Below are 23392 nucleotides of genomic sequence, written 5' to 3' on the forward strand. Positions count from 1 at the left end.
AATGCAACCAAGAATTTCCGCACAGATTGCATAATGGTACTTCAAATAATAGAGTGAAAACACAGTAACAAAAAAACACTTCCAATTCTAATAACCAAATCTGATTTTTCCTTAGCATTGCATAAAACACCAAAGTTTGAGAAAATAGAGGAAAACAACCACATACACTGCTTAAGAATCAAAACCTATTCAGATTATCTAATTTTATTCCTTTACAAGAAAAGAAATTAAAGCTAAAAGAGCCTGGGGGACACAACCCACGTAGAGAGTTAGCAATTGGTGTTTAGGAAATCCCAATGCAACCTAATGGAAAATGTAGCCCAGAATTTCCTCAGAAACATATCATAATGGTATAAACAAATATGACTTTTCCTTTAGCATTGCATACATTATCAAAGTTTTCTAAAAAATAATAAGTAAAAAAAAAAAAAAAAAAAAACCATTTATAATGCTTCAGAACCATTTTCTTTCTATATGACTTTAATAGAAAACTATTTATACCTCTGATTTTTCCTATTCCTTTCTTTCAATAAGATTTGATTTCTAAATTCTCCAGAATAAATTAGTGATATAAAATGCAGTCACCACCTTATCATGAAAATGATAGTATGCAACAAATATATGCATTAATTTTTAAAATTTCTGGTACTTAATTGATCATTAAAAAACACCACTTAGTGCCCGTGTATTCATGTTTTCTATTTTAAAATCAGAAAATGGTAGTAATTTTTATATAAGATAGCAGAACTCTTAGAGACATAAATTGAAAAAGTAATGATTTTAGAAACTGTTAAAAAAAAAATAATAATGTATCAATAAATTTTTACCACCTCAAATTTTAAAATTTCTGAAAGTGACTTTTAACACTTGATTAACTGATAGAAACAAAATAAATTCACCAAGAATTCCAAAACAAAATGAAATGGAACCACTTCATCTTAATATGATTTCAAATAACCCTAAGAACTCACCAAAACAAAAAGAAAGTAGGATAATAAAATGGTACAAGGCAGAATTGAAGCATGGAATTAGTTTTAAATTGACAAAAGATATATCCTAACCAAAAAAGGGACCTAAATGAAACAGCAGTATTCCAAGAATGGCTCAAGCATGTACCAATTTGAGCCATACAAACAAACACAATCACAAAGATCCATTAATGATAAAATCCAAATATAAAAGTTTCAGCAAGATCAAAAATAGATGTACTCTATTAAATTAAGATTAGTTAAAGTTAAGCTACCTTATATCCAACTTAGAATCTGCTGCCCCAAGCATACAAATGAATCGGCTCGGGCAATGTTGCAAATCAAATAAAGATGTTGCCCATCTCACAGCACAAAAACGGACCTCACTTTGTTCCTTTTGAGCAAAAAGAAGCAAACAAATGAGCATCAGTTAAAGGCAGGAAGGGCAGGAACAAAAGCTAGTGTAAACAAGTTAGTAAAAGTCCCATCAATAAATAACATAATAAAAACAGGTCAAACATTAGACACATAATGAAAGAAAATAGAAAAAGTATAGTACCACTTGAGAATTCGTTAGCAGGAGCACTTCCAAATCCTTTAAAACAGTTGTTGGTGCACCCTGGTGCTCAGATAAGAAACCAATAAAATAGAAGTAATTATGGAACTCAACTCTATAAAACCTTTTAAGACCAGATGCATATTGAACCATAGGTCAAGTGCATAAGTAAATAAAGTGTTGAATTTTTAGAATTGAGCAAAATTATGCCAGTGTAAGTATTAAACTTAAGGATCATATTATGAACTTGTGATAGAGAATAAAGGCATGGACCTTAAATTGGTTAGAGAAGCAATATCCTCTTCAGAAGCCTAAAACTATTTGTAACCCCCAACCAATCTAGATAACAATAATGACTGTTGAAGGTGAACAAAATGAAGTCAACAAGGGAGAGAGTCAACAGAACTAGTACTCATGCTGAACAACTTCCACAGTTGAATGTGAGAATGCAAATGATGCAAACTACAAGGATAGATTACTTGTCATGACAGAGACAATTGCATCCTATAGAGTCCAACATCATTGTCTCTTGTAAGTCCAACAAAATTCATCAGCCAGCCCCTTCTTATTCATCCAATAATTAACATGAGAACATCTTCAATGAACAAAAAGTTATGCAACTTTCTTATCCCTAAATTCCTCTACCACATGCATGTGCTTAATTGTTCCTCCAGTCAAGAATTGAATTTCATAACAAGGTCAAAATTTCCAGCCAAGAAATATGCATAAGTATGTAGTTGGTAACAAACATAGAATTTCCATGGCATAACACAAATATTACCAGGGATTAAACTCACTAATCTCTTTGAGTTTAGCTTCTAGATGATTCATACCATGAATGGTGCAGCAGTTCAAGAGGCTTACTAGATGAAAAAGGGGTTTAAAAATAAGATGAAGTCAGAACATCAACCAGACATTAAAAGCAGCAAACATATAGCAGCAGGTACAAGAAAGTTAGCTCACAAATTCCTAGAAGTTCCATTTCTTTGAGCAACCCATTTGCATATTGGTCAGCACTTACCACAAAATTTTAAGCTTTCCGTGTTTCTGATTACCAGCCATCAAAATCTTGGCATAGACAATATGCTCACTCAATGTAATCTAGAATTGATAAGAAATTGTGGCTTAATGGTCTATTTAAGATATGAATCTGTTTGAATACAGGAAATTCTTCTTCACACCCTGTGAGAAGATGAGCCTGGAATAAAGATTTTGTGCAACCCAAAGGAAAACATTCAAAATCAAGGAAGGTGTCTAAGGAGAAACATGGTTGAGAATGACAAAATGGAGCCAAGAGCACCTAATCATGCTGTTGAATCTGCAGAAGATCTTTGTCAGAGAATGTGGAGAAAGGTTTTGGGAGAAAAATGAAGGGCACATTGAGAAGGCATGCTTTTGAGTTGCTTGAAACAGATGAAGATACTTGAGTTACAGAAATTATTCATTCAAAGAGCAAATGACGTCAATCCTAGTATTCAAGTGGAGCTCCAGTGGCTAGGTTAGTTTGAGTTTCCTTCTCTTTTCTATGTTCTTATAGGTTGAGAAAGAGAGAGACCAAACAATGGATAGCTTTTGGACAGTTTGTAACTTGGTTTTTCCTTAAATAGGTTGTTTAGGATGTTCCAACTATATCTCATACTTTATGTCTACTTACTTTCCCAGAGTTGGGATTGATTGCTTAAATAGGCTTCAGATAAGGGAAATTATATTTGTATCCACCAAATTGATCTTTGCATCCACCCTTTTAATGATTTTTTTAGAACGAAAATACCCCTTGATGAAATCCCTAAACTACCCTCTTCTTCTTCCTTCACTTCTTCTCTTCTAATTTTTTTTATAACCCTAACAAAATTTATCAAAAAAAGTTGTAGTTCTCACCAATGGATAAACAAATAATCATCTCCAATGCTGGTACAAGTGTAGAGATATGGCTTTTATGATATTTTTTGCATTTCCTTTCACATTTTAGAGTTGGAAGAAGAAGGTGTTGTGAATGGTGTTCGCACTATAATTTCAAACATACTCAAAATGTTTAGAATTGTACATCAAAGCACTCTTATAAATGCCTGGAATTGTACCTCCGAACAACCTATTTGCTAAACAATTGAACTCTACCTGGCCTTATACGTCTGGGCATTTCTGTAGTGCCTAGCCTTCTAGTTTCGGACATTTGCCCTTTGTCTAGACTTCTAGGTTCCAACCTTTCCATGGCATTTGGCCTTCCAGATCTGAACACCACAGATAAGTTTTTTTTTACATTTATATTGTCCTTTTTCATGATTTCTCACTTCTAAATCATTTCTAAATTTTCCCTAATTGTTTTTCAACTATTTTTGCAACAAGTTTGTTCGTCAAAAATTACATAAAAAATAAGCCCTAAAAGATATTCATGTGGTATGCTATAAAGATTCAAACAAAATGTATAAAAATAAATAAATAAATAAAATTTAAATTTAAAAAAAAAAAAAAATTAGAATTGAATATGAACATGCTTTGAATACTTTGCTATTATCAAATGAGCTTTAGAGAAGATGATTTTCTCTTAAGGCTTGTGGTTGAGAAAAAATAAGTTGAAAGGGAAAGGAAGAAGAAGATGAGTGTGGGGGAGAAGAATGAGAAAAGTGTTTTGCGTATTTTAAAAATCATAGGTGGATGTGCTAATAAAATTATTATTTTTAAGTAGATGTGTAAATAGGGCAGATGCAAAGATAAACTTGGTGGATGTAAATATAATTTCCCATTGAACAATAGGGATTCAATCTATATCTTAAACGTGTTTAAATAATCCCATATTTTAAGAGACCATTTCACCACACCCCCTTCTAGGTCTATTGAGGGCAACAGTGGTGTTCTCAACAACAAAAGCTGAGAGGCAAAGCGCCCCCACCCCCCCAACTCCCTAATCATCAAACCCATGTCGACGTCTAAAGAGGGAGTTCATGTTCATGGCCAAACCTAATAACCAATCCATTCAATGAGTGAATATCCAAGGGCCTCTAAACCCAAAGACATCCAAGAAAACACAATTGATGAGCTAAGCATGAAATTCTTCAACTCCATTAGGAAGGACTCTTTAGAACTTATATAAGGTTAATAGCTCAGCCGCAAGTAGATTTACATTTTCAACCACCTTTTCCCTCCATAAATACAACTAGACAACTTTCACTTTCATTCTGACTTTCCAGAACAAAAATCATATCTACACTCTGATAGCATTCCTTCCCAGCTATTATGTTTGTCCTAGATCACATGTAACCAAAACACTTCCTCCTTCCTACAGGGCAATTTTGAACTTCCAACATCATTGCAACAATATCAAAGAAAATTGCTCTCCAACATACATCTCTTTTGAACATATAAAATATTGAGTTAGGATTTACATTAAGGTTAAAATCATTTAATATTGTTTGCAAATCATTTCAAATAGCACTTATGTGAAAAATACATAGAAAAAGGTCAAACACATTTCATGAAGAAGGAAAAAAGGTTGTGAATGTATTTAAATTTTTTTCTCTTTTTTTTTAATGGTTTTCTCCACCAAAAAATAAAAAATAAAATAAAATAAAAATCTACACTCAAAATCATCCTATGCAAATGCAATAATGGTTGTTCCTTAATCTATGTTACCCTTTTCCTTCTCATTCAAAAACTAATATTCTAGATGGGTAAAGATACAAAGGATTAACTAGGTTGCATTTAAATGGAACTTGAAGGAGATTGTTGACGTTTTGATGTGTAAAAGGGAGAAAAGAGAGAGAATAGAGAACAAAAGAGAGACATTAAGAATAATTTAATCCTCATCTTTGAATACTTCAAAATATTTATGAGAAATAAAACTAAAATAGTTCACTTAAAAGCATACTATTCATATAAAAACCCAAACTACAAATTACCTAGAAAAACAATTTTTGAAAATCGTTTAGAGGATTTTAGTGAAGGAACTTTGAATAAAGAATTCTCCTAGAAAATAAAACTAAAATATTTTTAACATAAATGCATTGCTCACATCTTAAACTAAAAACTAAAATATTTCGAAACAATTGAGGAAATAAGCGTTCTAAATAAGAAAAAAATGGGTGACCTAATTGACAATGCCATAAAAGAATCTTTTCTCTATCAGACATCTCTCTTGCTACTTGAAAAACACAGTTAGAGTCATATTGTAACTCCTTTGCCCCTTCCAAGTAGTAAAGACCTCCCTCTTCCCTACCAATACCAATACCAATTGTCATCCTCGTAAGATTGTCCTGAAACACACAATAAGTAGAATGAAAGGTTACAAAATATTTAAGATGTTTGATAATCTGGCTAATAGAAAGAAGACTATTAGAGAGACTAGGCGCAAGTAAGACAAAGGACATGGAGAGTGTGAGGAAAGTGAGATATTCTCAGCTCCTGAAATCAGCATAGGAGTCCCATTAGAAACTTGAACAAACTTAACAAGTGAGGGCATTAGAGAGTTAAGTAAGGAAGAATGAGTAATCATATGATCAGTGGTCCTTGAATCAATAACCCAAGTGTTAGAAGTAGTAGAAATAAAGGCCAAATCAGAATTAACTTCTTGAGAAGATAATTGAGAGACCTGAGAAGCAGAAGCTGGAGGAGTAGCGTTGGTGAGAGCAAACCTAAGCTGATTTCTTGTTCTTCCTATCAGCTTGTTTATGCTTGTACCACTCCAGATAACCATCCATCTTCCACCAAACATCTATCTATGTTTGGTGCTATTGCAATGAGTGCGATAAGCGAGAAAAAGAGTCAGTAGAAGGAGTAAAAGGTGTTGGTCGTATTTTATTCTTATGGACAGCCATTGCAGAAGCCTTGAGTGATCTTCTGTTCCCATGGTGACCTGCCTCTGCCCTTAATGATGGACTAGTGAATAGGCTTCCTCTAGACTTGGTAAAAGAGAGGTGGCCAAAACACAATCACTAACTTGATCCAAATTGCGATCAAGACCTACAAGAAATATATAACCTCGATCCTCAGCAGTACGCTTCCTTTGTTTCTCAATATTGGCTACACATGTCATATCATTGGGTCTTTGATAATCAAGCTCCATGAATATCAAGTTTAACTCATTGTAGTATTTTGCGAGAGTGCTGCCACCTTGGCATGATTGAAATGATTTCTTTATCAATTCATATGCTTGAGAAGAGTAAGAGACATCAAGATAGCTCCTTTTGACTGTATCCCATACCTCCTTAGCTGTTCTAAACTGCATGGAGTGTAACATCAGTTGGTTAGTCATGGAATTGATGAGCTAAGACTTTACTAAAGCATCTTCGGCCTCCCTTTCACCATAGTTTGGATCATCCTTTGCAGGTGCAACCTTCCTTCCTGTGATATATTCCTTCTTTTTGCCAATAATATGCATTTTCAAAGTTTGAGACCAAACATGATAATTAGTACCATCCAACTTAATAGAAATTGTTGGAGAGGTAGTCTCATGATTGGTCACCATGGATGACTTTTTGCTATTAGAAATACTCATATTTGTTTTTTGCAAACATTATATGGTAACAGAGAGGGTGAAAAAGAATGGAAGTAGTGTTAGCTAGGCAGTACCGGAAATTCTCTGCTTTCTCTTTGATACCAACTTTATAAATTGTTGAATGAATATTCTTATATATCCCAAGGGTATTTATACGGAGTACACAAGGTTATTTTAAGATAGCCAACTATACAAAATAATCGACAACTATACAAAATAAATCACTACACAATTGGTTGTACACAACTGTAGATCATAGTTGTACACACAACTGTACATCACAGTTGTACACGCAACTGTATATTGCTGACTCTATCCATTATAGTGCATCCATTCTTGAAAAAATAAATGACCTTGATGTGCCTATAGCTCTTGGAAAAGGAGCTAGGCCATGTACTTTTCATTGCATTTTAAAGTTTGTCTTACTACAAGTTGTCATCTTCTTATTGAGCCTTTACTTCTAACATTTCTAGTGTAGAAATTCCTAAAGTTGTATAGAAGACTTTAAAGATTCCAATATGGAGAGAGACAATCTGAAAGGACGTGAGGGTACTTGAAAAAAATAACACTTGGTAATTAATGGAACTACCAAAAGGGAATACTCCTGTTACATGTAAGTGGGTATTCGCTATCAAATGCAAGGCTGATGGAACAATAGATAGATACACAAAAAGATTTGTTGTAAAAAGGTATACTCAGACTTCAAAGATTGATTATCAAGAAAATTTTGCTCCAATGATTAAGATGAAACTATTAAAGTGTTACTTTAACAGCTTACCCAGGATGGTCACTCCATCAACTAGATGTTAAGAATGCATTCCTCAATGAACAACTCAAAGAGGAATTGTACATGCAACTATTACTAGGTTTTGAGGAGCTTTATGTAAGACAAAAAGTGTGTAGACTTAGGAGATTGTTATATGGCCTAAGACAATCACCTACATTGTTTGATGGATTTTCAAAGTCCATTTGAAGTTTGGGATATTCGCAAAGCTAAGCTGACCACATTATTTTCTCTAAGTACTCAGTTGAGGGTAAGATCACTATCCTTATTGGTGAATAATTTGCATGCCTTTCATTCCAATAAAGGAGTAGTTCATCGACATATCTCTTAAGCGAGCTTAGGTTTGGTCTTAAGAAACCTATGGTGCTCTTTTGTGATAACACGATAGCTATTGAGATTGCAAATAATCGGGTACAACATGATGGAACTAAGCATATTAAACTTAACAAGAACTACATCAAGGATAGCCTAGATTCTAGCATGATAAAGGTTCCTTACATCAAGAGTGCAGATCAATTGGTGGATATGATAATTCATGTTGTTACTAGTGTCCATTCTATGCATCATTATCAAAGTTGGGATTGTGCGATATCTATGCACCAACTTGAAAGAGAGAGTTAGTTGTGTACAAATGTGCGTACAGTGTGATGTATGTGTACAACTGATTGTGTAGTTATGATTTATTTTTATTCTATATAGTTGTCAATTATTTTGTGTAATCGGCTATCTTAAAATAGTCTTGTGTACTTTGTATAAATACCCTTAAGATATATAAGAATATTCATTCAACAATTTATCAAGTGATAGAGGTACCTATAACTTCTATTTTGTAGCATTTGGATCTAAGTAATGATTGTGCACTCATAGAGGATGATCATGTTCTATCCTTCTTTATTAAGTTGCCTAGAATAGACATGAAGCTCAAGGTGTTGGACTTCATCTACAACCTGTCTTTCAATCATAGTTTGTGGCACTAAAGAATTGGGAGATGAAAGTGGAAACTAGAGGTTGCAATTCATGTCGATAGGTCATGTTTGTGTCATGTCAAAACTCAAGCACTCCATTAAATAGCCAACCCAAACACGACATAAATAATGATTGGTTTAAAAGCATGAACTCGAATATGACAGAATTATTAAATAGGTAACACATCGTATAACCCCTTTAGTAATTAGGATTTATTTATAATCAGATCAAGTTAGGTCTTGTTTGAATCAATATGATTAACTTCTCAAACCAATATGTTTAGAACTCAATTGACCTATTTATTTTTATTTTTTTATTGGAAACGACACAGAGATATATTGATAGATAAAAAGAAGTACAAAAAGAAGGATGAGAAATCCTCCCGCCAAAGAAAACTGAACTACAGGAAATTACACTGTAAAACAAACGAACTCTCTATGAAGGACCATTCCTTATGGAGTACACACCGCTAACCAATCAAGTTGTAACACATTAAGAGGAGTCCCCTTAAAAACCTTGGAACAAAAAGCCCAAAGAGAAGCAAGGAAAACAATAGAGTCCCAAAGATAATCTGAATTCCTTGCTTTATCCTAAAAAATCCTCGTGTTTCTTTCCCACCACACAACCCGAATTAGAGCGATGCTTGCAGCTTGCCACAAAACTATCCCCCTCTTAGATGAACCAAAACCATTAAATTTGATGGACATCATGTCAAAGATGCTCCTCAAGGGGACCCAATCCATCTTAGCTAACTGAAATAATCTATGCCACAATCCAATCGTCAAGGAACAATGAAGAAAAAGATGATCTGTTGATTCCTCATGCTTCATGCACAGAATACAAATATCAGGACTAAGGACTTTGTAGGGTCTTCTCACTTGTAGCATGTCATTAATATTCACCTTCTTGTGTGCTACTAACCAGACAAAGGACTTCACTTTGAAAGGAACTTGAGAATTCCAAACGAACTTAGAAGGGAAAACCTGAGGAGATCCAGAAAATTGAGATAATGCTAGAAAGAAGGATTTGACTAAAAAAAGCCCTGAAAAAGATAATAGTCAAAATCTGGCATCTGGAACCAAAGGAGATAGATGCAATCCATCAAGTGACCACATGAGGCCTTCTAAGTCCTCTATCTCAGAATCTGAAAGGTTACGACGAAAATTTAAATTCCAAGAGAAAGGACGAGTAGAACCGAGAACTGAAGAAATATGAATGTTTTTATCCAAGACTACTCTAAATAGTCTTGGATATTGGGTTCCCAAAGGTTGGTTCAATTGACTTATTTATTCAAAATCAAATTTTAAATGAATCAAATGTGAGTTAAATAGGTTACAGTCCTGATCAAGTTAATCAACATAATTATTAAATAGGTCAATTTAGGTCAAATTCGTGTTTCAGATTGACCCAAAAACAACTTATTTACTAAATAGGTTATTCAAGTTGACACGAATACGATCCAAACACAACGATAATCATAATATGAACAAAACATGATAATGTTGAAACCAAACCCATGAAAAATATGTTAGATTTGAGTCATGTTAGTGAATCGTATCAAACTTTGTCACCCTTAGTGGCAATTCATGTTAGCTCGAGGTTTGAACAATAGACATAGAAAGATTTTCCCAAAATTGATCTTCCCTAGAATTCCTCCTCCCCCCCAACATTGAAAAGATTTTGGGGAAAGAAAGGCTTGTTTTTAAAGAATGTGACATCAACAATGACAAACAACTTTTTAGATACAGGATCATAGCACTTATACCCTTTTTGAGTAGGTGAAAATCACATAGAATCACATTTGACAACCTTTGGGTCTAATTTGCTTCTAAGGTGATTATACATATGAACAAAGGCTACATAACCAAAGACTTTGCGTGGGAGAGAGGTAAAGAGTTTAGTTTGAGGATAAATTTGTATGAATGCACTCAAAGGAGTTTGAAAGTTCAGAATGCGTGTAGGCATGCAATTTATAAAATAGGAAGCTAAGAGAACTACTTCCCAAGTGGTGAACATTAATGAGCGTTCAACTTCCAATAAATGTTAGCTTTTTTCTCTTAGCAATACCATTTTGTTATGGTATATAGACACATGATGATTGGTGAACAACTCCATTTTCTGACAAAAAATTCCCCAAGATATTTGAAAATTACTCATTCCCATTATCTATTCTTAGAAGTATTCCAAATTGGTTTTTTACCATGGAATGGAAATTTCTGAAGCTTCTTTCACCTTAGATTTTTCTTTAAGCAAATAGGGTCAATAAAGACGTGTGATCATTAATAAAAGTAATGAACCATCTAGTTCTCGAAATTTTAGTCACATGTGAAGGGCGCAAAATATCTATATGCACAAGAACAAATGGTCCAGTTTCATGAGGCTATGATGGAAAATGAGCTCTTTGATGTTTTGATAATTCACAACTTTTGCACTGATACAAAGAAAGACTTATTTTGAATAACAAAGGAAACAACTTTTGCCAAATAAGGAAAACTAAGGTGCTCTAATCTACAATGTTACAACATGATTTCATCCTTAGGGTGCTCGAATCTACGATGTTACAACATGAATTCATCCTCAATGGATTAGGAAGAACACTAGTTCACTACATAATCTTGTCCTTCTAGGAAAGTATGATTGTTCTTGTTGCAAAATTTTGTGTTCTTCTAATTTGCAAGCTTGTCATGAAGCTTCCAACGTGTCTCTCTAGTATGCCTTGGCTGGCCGCAATAGTTGCACCAAACTTTGTCACTCCTCTGTTCTCCCTTCTTGAAAGCCTTCTATCCACTTGTCAAGGCATGCTTAGGTGTTATAGAAATCAAAGCAGAGTTTTCTGTTGATTAGTTGACTTGTTGTCCTCCAATCATCACATTCCTCTTGCTCTCTTCTCTCCTAATATAGCAAACAGTCCACGGATAGGAGGAAAGAGGGCCCTTGCCAATAACTCCCCTCTTAGCTTCATCTAATCTAAGCCCTATATTTTTCAAGCATCTTCTTATACCAAGCACTATCATTGGTGTAATGCCATTCAACAGCATAATACTGGTTTGGTTCCTCCCATAGACACCTTCACAGACTGTAATATTAGGTCACGCTTTGGCTGCCCTATTTCATTTCACGAATTTTAGTTCTTATCCCAAAATTTTGAGCCAAGTTTTCCCCATTTGAATCCATGGCATCCCACATCTATTTTTCCATTGAAAAGAAAAGTATGTGTGGCCAATATCAAGTTTCATTGAAATGACCAATCATGCTATACAGTGTTTTAAAAGGCTATTGATACAGAAAAAAAAAAAATGAATACAACTGATACGGAATATATATAGACTTTACAAACATATAGAAGTAGAATTTATTACAATAGTAATCCTACTTGGAAGAGGAAACTAATTTAAAATAGGAGATAACTATCCATGATTTGTAGGTCTACCAAACAGACTTATCACCACTAATTATCCTAGAAAATAGCTCCTAAAAAAGTCAAAACATTTTTCAACAAAATTCATGGTCAAAATACTTTTATGATTTGCAACCAATATTGATGGAGATGCACTATTTGTTGTACACAAGAAAATAAGAAGTTTTCCTTCCTTGCCAATAAGTTGGCATTACATGAGAGCAAGGAAATGAACACCCTATCTAACCACAAGAGAGTTGAAATATTGAGTTACCTTGTATGCAGAAGCAAGGGAAATGGTTGCTTCTTGAATAACTGGGCGAAGAAACTGAGCCTCTGATTTCAATGCACTAAAAATCCGAATGGCCATGTCGATCTTATCTCTAAGAGAGGAGGCAATGGCCCTCAGATTATCCATTTTAAAAAACAAAATAACTAAAAATAAAAGCCAAGTAAAAAAGATTAAGCAAATGTAACATAGTTTAAGGAGGAAAATGCCTGAAAAGTTGAGGCATTCGCTTTGCAAGCAAACCAATTGCTTGAAAAGCAAAGGTTTTGGTTTCCCTAGCAATAGCATCTGCATGAAATAGCTATTTGGATAAATATATATTTATATAGATTCCAACCACTAGCAGCAAGACATTATTGAATACAGGAGCAAGATTCAAAGAGCATAGATTCCATTAAGAGCAAACCTGAATCTGAAGTTGAATAGCCATCTAAGGACTTCAAAATTCCATTCAGTATGACAGGGCCCATAAGCTTCAACTGATCTATTCTTGCCTACATCAAGAAATAAAAAGTGATATAAGAAAAAGAGAATAAGAGGTTCAAAAGCAAAAAATAAGAAATAAAAATAAAAATAAGATCTAAAGATGAGACAACAAGATACAAAAATAAAGCTACATTTCCTTTTGTTTTCTTTAAACTTCTATTTGCAATTGATAAGAAAACTCTCCAAGCAAACATAATGATATTTGAGGCAACATAGAAGCTAACTTGTCAGTGCCTGATATTCTTGAAAGTTACTGGAACATGTGATTTGTAACCTTTATTACATGGATGCAGACAAATGTCCTGTACTGTTGTTTATTTAAGTATCAAATTCTAAACCTGAGATCTTAGGAAATAGGCACACAGCTAAATGATCTCCTTTTCTCATTCTATCACCTAGGCCAGATTGACATGTATATCCAATGTGAGTCTAAATAGGACTTTGTCTTGTCTTTCTTTGTTGGAGACACCCATCAAGTACATCTTATCAATAGGCATGTAGGACATATAATGAGGGCAAAATTTTAGTAGAGATCCCTGCAGCCTGATTCCTGTTTCAAAAAATGGCTGAAGTCCACAAGGATGATAAAAGGTAAAAAATAATTCAATGAGGATGTTGTTTACCATTATAATTCTACCCTTGATTATTTCATCTGCTAGAGAGGAGAACAATTCAGTCAACAGATTCCAACCACAGCACATCAGATTCCTCCTAGAGAATTGAACAAAAGTCTAGTGCCATACTCAGTACAGCTCTCCAGCAACAACCCCAAACCCACCACTCCCTCCCCCTAAGCCTCTTTTGCCAACAGAAACCACTAACCAGGGGACTATCTTAGCATTGTCCTAGGATTTCATGGACTTCACTACCAAGAGAACCTTGTGCACCCAGGGTTAAAAAAGTCAAGTGAGATCTCTATTCGTCAAGGGGTGAGGAAAGAAATTTTTGGCAACCATAAGAGTTGACTTCTCTAGCATGCTTACTCACATTGACAATATCTACACAGGACAGCAGGTTCTGACCTATGGTATCAAATTCAAACCTTTCGGGAAGTACAGGGAGATTTGATTCGCCAGGGAGAGGAGTTCTTAGCACTCACAAACGATGGCTCCACTAGAATGTGTAGATGCCCTCTAAAGCTGTGAGGACAAATAGAGTCAAAGCAAACAATAGCCATACAGGATAGTGGTTTGTGTCCCACCCATCTCTAGCCTTTGCTACCTTAGTACTAACCCCATTCTAAAGTAAATTATTAATCTAAAATTATAACTCATGCATCAAATTTTTTAAATCAATTGATAAACTTAAATAATAGTAACAGTTAAATTCAAAAGTTATCTATCAGTAATACAAGGGAAAATGTTCTTCTCAATTTTTTTTATATAAGAACAACTCTACAAAAGCAGTAGTAGCAATATGACAATTCATATTCATTGATATGACTCTAAACCCATTAGTTCCAACAATGTATAGGCATCTTTTAATCTAGAAAGTATAATTGCAAGAAATGATTTTCTCCATTTATTGCTAATATTTATAACATGAATGCTCTCAACAATGCACAACCACCTTTTATCTTTCAGGGCCTCTCATTTTCCATCCTTCTTTCATAAAAGCTTGTTCAGGAAGAGGCATAACAAGAGAAGGAACTATGAAAACAAAAAATAGCACATAAAAACACTCCAAAATCCAGGAATACCAGACATCAATTAGGATCATCCGCTTCCTGCTAACAAATCATTAATTTTAATGATTCCAATCACATTTTCTACAACATAAACATGAGAGGGTCTTCAAATAACATTTTCCACGACAAATCCCTCCATCAGACACCTTGAAATGATCCGACCATGGAGATCTAGAACTTGCAAAACAGTCATCTGTCTCTAACCTCCTAACACTGAAATGCTCTATGCTTACACCACAGAAGCAAGATGTTTTCTGGAGAATGGAATTCCAATCCTGAAGGCTTACATCAATGTAAAAAATAACTTTAGTTTTGAATCTGAGATAAACAATATAGACCAAATCATTAGTTTTAAAACATGGTAAAAATCTACCAAACAACTGACACAAAAATAAGTGCTGACATGAAAGGTCAAACCAAAACCTCCAGCATCATACAATATGGACAAGAAACCCAACCCAATTTTGTAAAATAAACTAAACATGGAAATATTCCTCCAAAGACAAGAACCTCCCTATGAACCCCAACCTCAAAAAGATCCCAATCCAACCTAGCCTACTTAGATTTGGCTGCCACTACTAATTCCTGAATATTGATAACCAAGGATGAAAAGAATTTCCTCCAAAGAAGAATGAAAGAACTCTACTTGGCACTTCAACCACATTGAAGGGCTTGCCTGATATTTATGGAGCTTCTTGGATGTATCTGGATAGCATCATCTCAGAACAAAGGTATCATACAGTGGCTTCCCATCATCTAAAAATATCTGATACTTAGAAATCAAACCAAAATCTTGAGCAAAAATTTTCCATGGAACATCCCTACTACCAAGGGGATACCTTGATAACAAGAGAATCATTCATATCATCAAGATATACTGACAGAAAATCTAAATTCAGGGCACTACCAGTATCCTTCTCCTTGGAGTTCCCTAGCACAATTCTGGAAAATGGTGTTTAACTTGGGGGGACCATTCTACCAAATCACCATGGCCACACATGGACAGGAAAGCGAATGACAGTTGACAATTGCCAATCAAGACACAATCATTTTATTGATCTTCATCATGATATAGGCCTGCTCTACCTTGCAAATGAAACTTTCAAATCCCCAATAGCTTCAATGGATGATCGGATTATCTATTGTCCATGAAAGGAAATCAACCAACTCAAGTGTAGAATCAACAGAAAAAAAAAAAAAAAAAGTTCGGGAAAAAGAAAAGAAAAGCAAAAACAATACAGATAACCAACCACAAACCATATTAAAGGAAATGAGATAACGAAAGTACTGCAACACCTTTAAACTGGCAAAACAAAAATCCACTATCCTAACTATAGAAAAGAACAATGGTGCAGACATTAGTGCTCAAAACCTAGCACACAGGAGCAGGAACTACTTTTTGCTGCAAAATGGTACAGCTTTTGGACCTCATACAAGAACATATGAAGCTCCTTCCAACAAAAGAGAAATATTTTGCAAAAATTGCATCCAAAGATTCCCCACAAGGAGACACCCAGAACATACAGCAAAACCCGAAACATAAAGGTAAGACAGTTAATTATTTTGTATAGTGGTCAATATCACAGTGTATAGAGGCCAAGTTGACAGCATAAAGCTCCGTTGTGGGGCTAAATGCATCCTTCCAAGTCATATTTTTGGAGGGCATTACCATGACATATGTTGTGCATGGTAATGCCATCCAAAGATTCCCCACAAGGAGGCACCCAGAACATAAGCATAAAGCTTCATTGTGGGACAAATGCATCCTTCCAAGTCATATTTTTGGAGGGCATTACCATGACACGTGTTGTGCATGCTGTGTCATTTTTGGATGACATTACTATAACAACTGTTGCACAAGAGGCAGTAGGATTCTAGGAGTCAGGAATGAGGAAGAATAACAGAAAAATGGTAAAGAAATGAAAATAGCCAATATAATATTCGACAGTCCCAATTCCTTTTTGAGAGGTCATTACAAGGACAAAATGCCTCTACCCAACAAAACCTCTCCTGGAAAAGGTGATCAACATTTCACTAGCTCCTCCTAAGTTTAAGTATTTAATTGGATAATGGCTCTAAATAGAATTTTCATGTCATTTATTAAGATATATAGCCAGACATGCAGATCATGCATCTGAGTCAAGGAAAGGATGACAGTCATATTTCTTTGTAATCACTGTTTTTTGTTTTTGTTCTTTCTCCTTTAACAATCTAGCATCCTTCTTTTATTTTCTGTTCTTCTATTAATAATTTTTTGTTTTGTATTAAAGGAGCATGAAAATAATCTATTTGCACATAGTGGGGGAACTCATAAGGCTGGAGCCTTTGCATTCTGCATATATAACAGAGGTTTTGTGCCAATAATTTTGACCTGGAAGAATCATCATTTAATCCTCTTATGGCCTTTTTTATAGTTTGTTTTCCTTTGATAGGTAGCATCTGAAAAGCTTCTCAAATGGAGTGTAAAAAGCAATCCTAGGACTTCATACAGATTTCTTTAAAGGTCTTTATGGTCTAAATGGTTCCCATTACAGTGATAATCAATTTTATGTCATTTTAAAGGCATAAAGAGAAGATATTCAATAGATATCATAATTTTTGTTTGCTAACTTTCTGATGTGTTGATACAAATAATTAATTACTTAGTTTTCTGGTCTAAGTGGTTTCCATTACAGTGATGATCAATTGTATGTCATTTTAAAGGAATAAAGATAAGATTTTCAAAAGATATAGTAATTTGTGTCTGCTAACTTTCTGATGTGTTGATGCAAATAATTAATTAGTTTTTTGTGAAATCAAAATCAATATTCATTCGTTCTTTTCTCATGTGCAAGTTATCAGTTTGCTAAGTATTAAAAATAAAAAAAAATAAAAATTGAAATGAAACAAATTCTAAGGCCCTTACATGTTTGAAAACCCACACCGTAAATTCCATTCCCATCTGCTTCAATCTTGAGGTGGTACCACTTCCTATCACAAACAAAATTTTTCTTTTTATTAACAAGCATCACAATACAAATTTGAAACTACTTTCACAACACAAAACGTGGAAATGACATATCTTATACCAACATAAAAACTATATTTTAAAAAAAAAAAAAAAAAAAATCAAGTCAGCTACACCATTAACCCGACCCCCATTGATTGGGATAAGACACTTCTTTGATGATTAGTGGAATATGAAAAAAAAAAAAAAAATGTGTAATTTTTGGACCATCCACTAGACAAGTACTAAATGGAGATCATGGATGAGGGGATGTTTGTCCTCAACAAGTTCCGCAGTCTTAATGAATGGAAATGCCAAGGGATGGTTTAAAGCAACAAGAGGATTAAAGCAATGAGATCCTCTTTCTCCTTTTCTTTTTACCATTGCAACAAACATTTTAAGCAGACTGCAAATAAGAGCAAAGGAAAGTGGCACTCTGGAAAGGTTCCTCACAGAGACTAGGGAGGAGTAAAACTATGGTGTTACATTTTTAGCTTGCAAAACACACTATCTTTTTTTCTAATGTCAATGCAAAAGAGTTGCAAATTGTAATATTATCCTAATGATTTTTGGGCCCATTTCAGGACCAAAGATTAATTTACACAACAGCACGTTGTTAGGAATCAATATGAGTTGGGATCAAATTTCTAGATTGGTTTCCATGTTAGAATGTAAAGTTTCTAAATGGCCTTTAACCTATTTGGGTCTTCCATTAAGGGGAAATCCTAAGGCTACCATCATTCGGAATCCCATCATAGATAGAATTTCAAAGAGATTGGATGGGTGGAAAAAAAAAAAAAACATTTTTGTCCTTAGGTAGAAGAATAACTCTAATTCAATCTTGTTTGTTGTTCATCCCTAGTTATTTCCTTTCATTGTACAAGATCTCATCCTCAGTGGCAACAAGGATTGAGAAAATGCAAAAGGATTTTCTTTGGTCGGGATTTAGGGAGGGAAAGAGAGATCATCCGTTTAGTTGGATCCAAGTGTGTAAGCTTAAGGAAGAAGAAGGGTTGGGTTTCAAGGGAACATCTTTGAGGAACATGGCCCTCTTAGGGAACTTGCTTTGGAGGTTTCCTATGGAGAGTATAGTTCTTTAGCACAAGGTTATCTTGAGCATCTATGGGACAGATCCAAAAGGTTTGGACACTAACATTTTAGTAAAATGGTTGCATTGTTGCCCTTTAAATCCATTGCTTAGGCTTTCCAAGATTTCTCTAGTCATACCCGTTTTTTAGTGGATAATGGACAAAGATCCATTTTTGAGAAGACTTATGGTGAGGGGATCAACCTTTAGGTTCTCAACTTTCTATTATTTATAGAGTTACATCAATTAAAATTTCTCCTATTTCATCTATTCTTATACTCTCTTCCCCTGTAACTTGGAACTTTAACTTCAGGTGAATCTACATCAATTTGACGATAAAAGATCTTGAAAGTCTCATGTGCATTCTCTATGGTGTAAACCTATCACTATCTTCCCTAGATGTGAGAGTTGGGTCATTAGCATCTTCCGGCTTTGTTTCGAACAAATCTTTCTTTTTCCTTATCCAATCAATTAATTCCAATTTTCTTCTCTCCATCAAAATTCATATGAAATCAAAAGCCCCATCAAAGTTCAAGGCATTTGCTTGGTTAGTGGCCAATAAGCAGGTTAATACCAATGACTTACTTAAGGTGAGAAGATCTTTCAAAACTCTTAGTCCAGATTGTTGCACTTCGTGTATGTGCAATGGAGATTCAATAGATCACCTTCTTTTACATTGTCTAACAACTTTGGAGATACGAGACAAGTTATTCAAACTAGCCAGATTAGATTATGTTCCTCCTAGATGTATCAGTGACAGGTTGAACATTTCCTTTAGGGCTTTAAAGAGCACTATTGAAGGCACAATTCTATGGCAAATAGCTTGTCTTACATTGACTTGAATAGTATGGCGAGAAAGAAATGTGAGGATCTTTGAAGACAAGTGGAGAGCTTCATAGATGATATGGGATCTAATCCATTTCTATTGATTTTTTTAGGCATCTGCTACTATAACTTTCAATGGCATTCCTCTCAACGTTATTTAACTTGATTGGATTTTGATATGTAGATCACAAGGAGTTAAAATAGCAATTTCGAGTCATGTTGATGTTTATACGAGCATACTTCTTTTCCTCTATTTTTTATCAGGTTTTGTAATTTAAGAAAAGATTTCTCATTCTTCTCTTGTAATCTCATATTTTTTGTGAATACGTTTTTGTTCTGATAAAAGAAAAAGAGTAAAGTTACTTTAAAAAATAGAAAATAAACAACAAAAGTAGCATACCTAAAACCACAGGTCAAACTCTTTTAAGTTAGAATGCTGGAATAGGAAGTGAGAATGGGAAATTCAATCCATTTTTTATTCATTACTACATTTGAATTACTTATCAGAAATTGAAATGGGAATCAAAGATCTATTCTCATGGAAACCAAACTCACTCTTATCATATTTTGATTCTTCTCTTTTACATGGTATTGTGATTTACCTCCATTCTCATTCGTATTCTGGCATACCATACACACCCTTAGATTGATCACTCCCCAGCCCTTTTACAACTTGAGACCCTCACAAAAAGCAAGAACTCCAAACTCAAAAGCTAGATCTACCCTTACTTTTTGGAGTTGGTTTTTGGAAGGATATAAGGAAGGAAAGTGCTCTTTTGCAAAACAGGGTGGGCTTCTCTGTGGGGAATGGTAGAAGGGTGAAATTTTGGAAAGATAATTGGTGTGGGAACTCCACTCTCTGTAATTCATTCCCCTCTTTGTATGCCTTTGCATCTTATAAAGAGGCTTGGATAGAGGAGATGTGGGATCATTCTGGAGGTGAAGGGATTTGGAGTCCCAGATTCTCTAGGCCCTTTAATGACTGGGAGGTGGAGGAGGTGGAGAGATTACTTGTGATAATTCAGGGGAGGAGGCTTAATCCTCTTGCGGAAGATTTTTTGTTGTGAAAAGAGACAAAGGATGGGATTTTCTCAGTTAAATCTCTTTATAGCATTTTAGTTTCAAGAAGAGGTGTTCAATTCCCTATCAACATTATATGGAATCCTTATGTGCCTACTAAAGTGGGTTTCTTTGCTTGGGAAGCTTTCTGAGGTAAGGTATTAACTTTGGATCAACTCAAAAAGAAGGGTCGGTGTTTAGCCAACAGATGCTTTCTTTGCTGTGAGGAAGAAGAATCTATTGATCATATTCTTATTCGGTGCTCCAAGGCTAGAGTGTTATGGGAATTATTATTTGCTATTTTTGGTGTTTCTTGGGTCCTGCCTTATTCGGTTAGAGATACCCTTAGTGGGTGGAGTGGCTTTAATATGGGCAAGAAGCGCAGAAAGGTGTGGAAGGCAGCCCCCTCGTGTATCTTTTGGACGGTGTGAAAGGAAAGAAATAGGATTGCCTTTGACAATGAGGAGCTATCGATGAATAGGTTGAAAAATTCTTTTGTTTGTAATCTTTGGGTGTGGTCTAAACCAGTTGTAAATGAAGGTCCTCTCTCTTTACTCGGTTTTTTTGATTGGCTAGGTGCTAGGTGAGGGCTGGTATTGTATTTCTGCTTCTTTTTGTGCCCTAGGGCGTCTCTTGTATATTCCCTGTATGCTTTTGGGCCTGTTTTTGGGGCTCCTTGCTAATATATGCTTCTTTGTGTGTTTGCCAATCAAAAAAAAAAAAATATTCCTTCCATAACCATCTCATCTGGATTTCCCACATAACATGCATCAAATTTAACACCAGCTGGCGAAGGAACCAACTCAACATCTATATCCACCACTGACTATCTAGGAAGCATAAAGAAGTCTGACCCCTCAAAAAGGTGCTAAGGGGAACTCTTAAGAACTCCTTTGTAACCAACATCCAAAGAGACGTATGAAAAAACATATTTTCTCACAATTCACATGACGATGTCCTCCTATCTTGAAAAACCTTAGCATCTCTTTCTCAACGAATAACCCACAAGATTGCTAGGATGGCTCCCTCCTCATAGAGCCATGCATCTAAGGGTTTGTAAAAACCCCCAAAAAAGACATGAGCATCATATTAGAAACACCTCCTTGAACTACCTAGGTTACCACTTTTAAAAAAGAGACTATGATAACTCTACAACAAGGGAACATTGGAGAAAGAGGTGGCCAAAAAGTTCCCTACTCCTCAAGCACAAAACACAATGATCATGCTAATGACTTGATAAGGCCTCCTAAGCTAAAGTAGATTATTTATATTTACTTTTCTATCAGTCACCAACCAATTGAGAGGATTTTCGACTTTCAAATGAAATTGGCTAGGGAAAAGGCACATTTTTACATCATAACAACTTAAGCTTTTGGGAAAGTTGGTAGGTTAACAAATATAGAACACAATTTTATATCATATTTGGAGACTTGAGTTGTTCTCTCTAAACAGATTATCCGTAATCCAATGTCAATAGATAAAGTGATATAGCATGATAAACAATCCTAAGAATCATAGTGAACCACCAATATTTAGTCAAGTGTTTTACTCTACAAACAAAAGTCTAAACTTTTTTCTGTAGAGAAATGCTGCTTACCATATATGCAGCCAAATATGCATTGTAAAGTTGATGGAAAACTATTGGCTGCTGTAATTGACCGGCAGAAGATAGACATCAGTCTTCCTCTTAAACCAGAATTCCCAGGATTTACCTTAGATTCTGGAGCAATATTCTCAGTACCAGCAGTCCCTGCAAATAAAACCAATTATGAACTAAAAATGCGTAGGAATGGAGTAAAAAAAAGGAAACAATCCCCCAGTGTGGGCTTCTGTCAAACCAATGCAAAAACTGAATGACTAATAACCAAGAGATTAACTAAAATAGCCAAGAGCTAAAATTGTTATTAGCAAATAAATGAACTCCTCAACAACAAATTCCTGCCTAAGCAAACTAGCATATAGTATTGTGATATTCAGATAATCTTTCTGTGATTTATGGGCATATGCGACAATTATTCAGTACGGGTGTCTATTCCTTTGCTCCTTAATTAGAGACTGTTGAGCATGTTTTGGATTTGAAAGATTTCCAGCTATAGAAGTCTTAGATATTTATTTAGAGGCATTAGGGACAGTTCTCTACCCTTCCTGGAAGAGTCTGCAAGGTACAATAAACTCTAAATTTCACTTCGATGCTTCCACACCCGCTCTCAGACCTTCATACTGCATCCTAGACCTCTTTAGCAGTCCTTACAAAAATAAAGGTACTGGTAATCACAAGCTGCATAAATAAGATTAACTATGACATCTCAATCAAATAACCAGATTTCTTCTCCTAACATGAATTGAAAAACTTCCAGACTCTTCTGTGACCCATTTGCATACCCAAACTCCCCCCTTCACATCAAGAGATAATTTCTTTGATGATTCCATCAGGTAGTTTGAACCTTCTAACCTAACAGTAGTGAACAGAATACTGATGATTCAGAGTCAGTATTACACACATTCAGCTTCTCCAAATAGAAAAGTTAAGGTACATGTTGAAAAGGAGAATATTCGGGTGAGATTTATTGTTGATCTCTAGGAATTATTGGAAAGGAGAATATTCGGCTGAAATTTATTGCTGATCTCTAGGGATTACTTAGCAGTATTTTATGTTTCAATATAGGCCTAGTCAACTCTCTAAATTAGGAAAGTTGATTGTATAATTATTTTGCACCTTTTTTATTATTTTGTTCTTTTTTATGTGTCTTGTATGCCCTATAAGTAGTGTACATGTATACCATTCTCATAATCAATGAAATACCATCTTTCACT

At 34.9% G+C, this 23392-nt stretch overlaps 1 protein-coding gene across 1 annotated transcript in view; it reads right to left on the reverse strand.

Moving 5' to 3' along the window:
* Nucleotides 1-23392, reverse strand: part of LOC117916308 (proteasome adapter and scaffold protein ECM29) — a 117506-nt gene that overhangs the window by 48274 nt on the left and 45840 nt on the right. The window contains exons 8-14 of the mRNA XM_034832264.1: nt 22176-22328; nt 17527-17591; nt 12855-12942; nt 12658-12736; nt 12434-12542; nt 1528-1587; nt 1244-1362 (exon numbers count right to left, since the gene is read on the reverse strand). Coding sequence (XP_034688155.1) covers nt 1244-1362; nt 1528-1587; nt 12434-12542; nt 12658-12736; nt 12855-12942; nt 17527-17591; nt 22176-22328 — 673 coding nt within the window. The remainder of the gene's footprint in view (nt 1-1243; nt 1363-1527; nt 1588-12433; nt 12543-12657; nt 12737-12854; nt 12943-17526; nt 17592-22175; nt 22329-23392) is intronic.

Source organism: Vitis riparia, chromosome 6 (assembly GCF_004353265.1).
Source record: "Vitis riparia cultivar Riparia Gloire de Montpellier isolate 1030 chromosome 6, EGFV_Vit.rip_1.0, whole genome shotgun sequence".
In the NCBI taxonomy this organism is placed as follows: Eukaryota; Viridiplantae; Streptophyta; class Magnoliopsida; order Vitales; family Vitaceae; genus Vitis; species Vitis riparia.